Source organism: Miscanthus floridulus, chromosome 9 (assembly GCF_019320115.1).
Source record: "Miscanthus floridulus cultivar M001 chromosome 9, ASM1932011v1, whole genome shotgun sequence".
Lineage (NCBI taxonomy): Eukaryota > Viridiplantae > Streptophyta > Magnoliopsida > Poales > Poaceae > Miscanthus > Miscanthus floridulus.
The window spans coordinates 139,291,711-139,296,201 of record NC_089588.1 but is presented as its reverse complement, the minus strand read 5'-3'; the positions used below and the strand labels follow the sequence as shown (position 1 = coordinate 139,296,201).

The window sequence follows — 4,491 nt, the reverse complement described above, 5'->3', positions numbered from 1 at the left end:
CTTCACAGATGAGTCGCGCGAGTGATCTGTGACGAAAATCTGTGCTCTTCTATGATGTTTTTTTGTGACGGTGCCTGATTTCGTCGTAGAAAGGGAGGGTTGCAGGATCGTCACCACTTATCTATGACGAAACGGAAATATTCGTCATAAAACGCGATCATCTATGACGGTTTCGGATCCGTCTTTAAGAAAATTGTCATAGAAGTGGATATTTCTACTAGTGTCGGCTCCTTTCCCTCCTTCCTCCTGGGGGTGGAGGAGCAGAGAGCGCCACTCTGTGCTACGGCCGCTAGCTTTTTGTTGGACTCCATATCCTTCTTCCCACTCATGTCTTCTGGTGTGCACAGAGTCGAGCACCTTGCGTGCGCAGGTATGGTGGGTAGGGAGGGCTCACTTGGACTGTGAATCCTCCATGGCCTATCCACTCTATTTGAAGCCTGTTGCTCTGGGTCGTTGATTGCTTCATAACTTACTTCTTGAACCTGCTCCCTACGATTTTGGGCGTTGTAGAGTTTTCATTGCTTGGGTCATCATGGCAGCTTTTATCACGCGGCTAATAATCTCTGTGTTACTACTGCAGTAATCGCCTCACGCACCTTCTCCTTTGATTCCTCCCAGTGAATTACGGATCTTCGGATGCTTTATTTTAGCCTCTCTAAAGTCTCTCCTTTCTCTCTGTTTTTGTGAACGCAGAAAACTTGCTCTCTCTTTGGTTTTTAGGAAGGGCAAATCTGACGGGATGTGGCGGGTATCTGTATGGGTGTGGTTGAACGCATCTAGGTGGAGGTATCTGGAGTATCAATTTGGGCTTGGGGATTAAATCTGACTCTGGGTAGAGCTGGATCTTGGGTTGGGAGATGAACAGGATTGAGAATCGCCTCCAGGGCCCCCGAGGCAGTGAAGCGGCGCTCCGTCCATCTGAAGCGTTTCGATAGAATGTTGCAGTCTAAGGGCCTGTTTGGGACTGCTCTGCTCCACCTTTTATAGCTCTGCTCCCAAACTTTCCTGCCAAACAGGTCCAACTCTACAAACTCTGCTCCCAAAAAAAAGATGGAGTTTTGGTCCAACTCCATGTTTTTTGCGGAGCTCCTCAAACCAGCGTTTCGTATGTCCTCGTGGAGTTGGAGGTAATTACCTGCAATTGCCACTTGTTACACAAATACCGTTTCGTTCTATTTCCTCCCGTCGCCCCCCCCCCCCCCCCCCCCCCCCCCGACGCCCTCATCCTCCTCTACTCCCGTCGCCTCTCTCCTCTGCTCCAGCCCGTCCTCCCCAAACCCTAGTGACGCCGCCGTTCATTCTGGAGGCCGCGGCCACAGGCCAACCATGCGGGGCGGAACCTGGCCGCGCGGCTCCCACTACAGCCTCTTTCCCACACCTCATCGGCAGTACCAGACCGCGCTGCGCAGCAGCGAGCCGCGCCCGCGCAGGTCTCCTTCCCTCGCGGCCGCACCCGCGACTTGTTCGACGGAACGCGGCGCCGGGATGCGGTCTCCTGGAACGCCGTGGTCTCCGGCCACGCCAGGCGCGGTAACGTCTCCGACGCGCTGGACACCGTGGCGCGGATGCATAGCTTGGACCTCCGTGCAACTCGCGCTCTCTTTGAGTCTCTGCACCCAAAGAACGAGCTGCAGCTGTTTGTGAAGTTATTGGCTGATGATGGTGTCATGCCGAATGAGTACACTTATGACAGTGTTTTGAGGGCATGTGTGAGGCTGGGAGCATTGGATTTTGGGCGATCCGTTCATGGATGTTTGATCAGATGTGGGTTTCGGTCTGAGCAGTTAATCACTAGTGCTCTTGTTGATCTTTACTGCACTTCTGATGCTTTGGATGATGCACTGCTGGTCTATAATGACTTGGATAGGCCATCCTTGATCACATCCAATACACTGATTGCAGGACTTATATCCATTGGTAGGACAGAGGATGCTAAGATGGTATTCTCACAGGTGCCAGAGCAAGACTCAGGTTCCTACAATCTGATGATTAAAGCATACGCTATGGAGGGAAAGCTTGAACATTGCCGAAGGATGTTTGAGAAGATGCCTCGGAGAAACATGGTGTCCTTAAACTCCATGATGTCGGTATTGCTCCAGAACGGAAGGTTGGAAGAGGGGTTGAAGCTATTTAAACAGATTAAGGATGAGAGAGACACAATAACATGGAATTCATTGATTTCAGGTTACATTCACAATGACGAACCTTCAGAAGCTCTGAAGCTATTTGTGGTCATGTGCCGGTTGTCTATTGGATGCAGTCCGTCTACATTCTCTGCTCTATTGCATGCCTGTGAGCATGGCGGTGAAGACTTGGACTTCGCTCGGTGCGACCGTGATCTGAATTATGTTCCAGAGATTCCGGAAAGGTACTTCAAATATGTGGCTAGATCAAATGGCTCTACTGATGCACCGAATGCTCCTACTATGGACAAATTCCGTGATGACTTGGCCACCGCTCTTTCTCTAGCTTGGAACTAGAATTATGTATTAGTCACTATTCTCTAGTTATCTATGGACAACTATTTCTATTAGAATGATGGACATTGTTATCTTATTTATCATTAGTCATGTATGGATAATTATTTGTATCCGAAATATGAACTTTGTCAATTATCCATTAAGCGCTTTGAAATTTACGTGACAAAAGTATGGAATTATTTGGTCAAAATATTTGTTTTTTAGTTTACTCCAATAAATTAAATGAGATTATAATATTTACACCATATTTGAATTGGTAAAAAAATATTCAATTACACATGCTATGCATACAACAGAACATACACCAAACATCGATCAGGGGCATAGTAGACCTTTCCTATAGAAACCTCATGTTTCCAGAGCTGGAGCTAAACTGCGTGCCAAACAGGTCCACTTGCTCCAGAAACTCCGCAGTGGAGCTGCTCTGTGGTGGAGTTGGTGGAGCAGAGCTGGAAAAGGTGGAGCAGAGTAGTCCCAAACATGCCCTAATTCTTGCTGGAGCCTTTTCTGCATGCACTCATATCTAACCTAATAAATATGAATTGGGGGTGGATTAAAGTTCAACCAAAAATAAGCCCTTGAAGGGGTTCACCCTGAGTTCGACCCGTCAGGGGGCTGAGATGGTGATGTGTCACTATCCCAGACCAGGACATCACTGTCGGTTCAAAATTCCCCTTCACTGTCGGATTTTGAACCGGCAGTGGCATACCGGCAGTGATGTGGGGTTCACATCACTATCCATAACTCAAAACTGCCAGTGAAGTCCAGGAAAGAGTGTCGGTTCCTAGCACCATCCGGCAGTGTCCAGTTGAGCCAACACTGCTGGCTTGTGGCTCGAGCCGACAGTGATGCCCAAGCCAACACTGCCAGCTTGTGGATCGAGCCAACAATGATGCTCAAGACAACACTGTCGGCTTGTGGCTCAAGCCGACAGTGTTGCTCAAGCCAACGCTACAGGTTTGTGGCTCGAGCCAACAGTGATGCTCAAGCCAACACTGCCGGTTGGTGGCTCAAGCCATCTATGTTGGTGAAGGCAACACTACCGGCTGGTAGCTCAAGCCGACAGTGATGGCTTCAACAACACTACCGGTTGTTATGTCAAGCCGACTATGATGTCTGGAGCAACACTGCTGGCTCGTGGCTCAAGCCGGCAGTGCCATCTTTACCATGATTGTCGGTTTCATGCTAACCGGCAGTGATGTCTTTTTTGTATTTTATTGTTTTATGATTTTTTTTATTTTTTTTCTAGGAATCGGGTTTCGCTTCATATTCGCTACGTTGATGATAGGTCCATCAACAATAAACATTACAAATGTTACGGTTACAGTTCAAATGTACTTATGAAGCTCTCGATCCTTTGTAATAAAAAAGAAATTATAATAGTCTAGCGAGCCGCTCTAGCCCATACTGTCCCTTGTACTTCATGGACTATACAATGGAGAATGTTCCTTTTTTTCCAAGCACTCTGATACGATGAAGGCTGCTAGCTCAGATGATAGTGCTATGACCTCCATTTCTAATAGCCTTTGGTGTTTAAATTTCTTGCGCTGTCATTAAAAAAACAGTTTCGAAAGGCAGAAATGTTAGAGAAATAAGTAGATTATTTTGTTGAATTAACAGATATAAATGAAATGGAGATTATACACACCAAATCATCTATCGCCTCTGATTTTATGCCGAGGTAGCGAAGCATTGCCCACATTACGTAGTACCCGCAATCATTGTTTCCTGCCGACTGGTTTAGGGTCTCCATTTTCATTGGTGCAACCGGGAATGGGACCTTGGTCCCACCGACCTTTCTTGCCTGGATACTGTGCCATATTATAAAGTGTGCAAAAGGGGCAACATTAGAATGTGCTATGTGCGATTAGAAAATAATATGTTATTAGGTTTGCTTATGCATTAAGCACTTTGACTAGGCGATCGAGCAAAGAAAGTGGCTTTTTCTTTGAGTCCCACACCTCGATACGATTTATTTTAATATCGATAACAATGAAGACGAAATGGTTGC

At 47.0% G+C, this 4,491-nt stretch overlaps 1 protein-coding gene across 1 annotated transcript; it reads left to right on the top strand.

Annotated features, from left to right (window-relative positions):
* The first annotated feature begins 1,286 nt into the window (after positions 1-1,286).
* LOC136483107 (putative pentatricopeptide repeat-containing protein At5g37570) lies at positions 1,287-2,572 on the top strand. The gene is made up of 2 exons (XM_066480210.1): positions 1,287-2,107; positions 2,185-2,572. Exons 1-2 carry the CDS (start codon positions 1,566-1,568, stop codon positions 2,198-2,200), a joined length of 558 nt encoding a protein of 185 aa, XP_066336307.1. The 5' UTR covers positions 1,287-1,565; the 3' UTR covers positions 2,201-2,572.
* The last annotated feature ends 1,919 nt before the right edge of the window (positions 2,573-4,491 follow it).

Coding starts and splice junctions, on each gene's coding strand:
- LOC136483107 (XM_066480210.1), top strand. CDS start 1,566: ATGCATAGCTTGGACCTCCGTGCAACTCGCGCTCTCTTTGAGTCTCTG.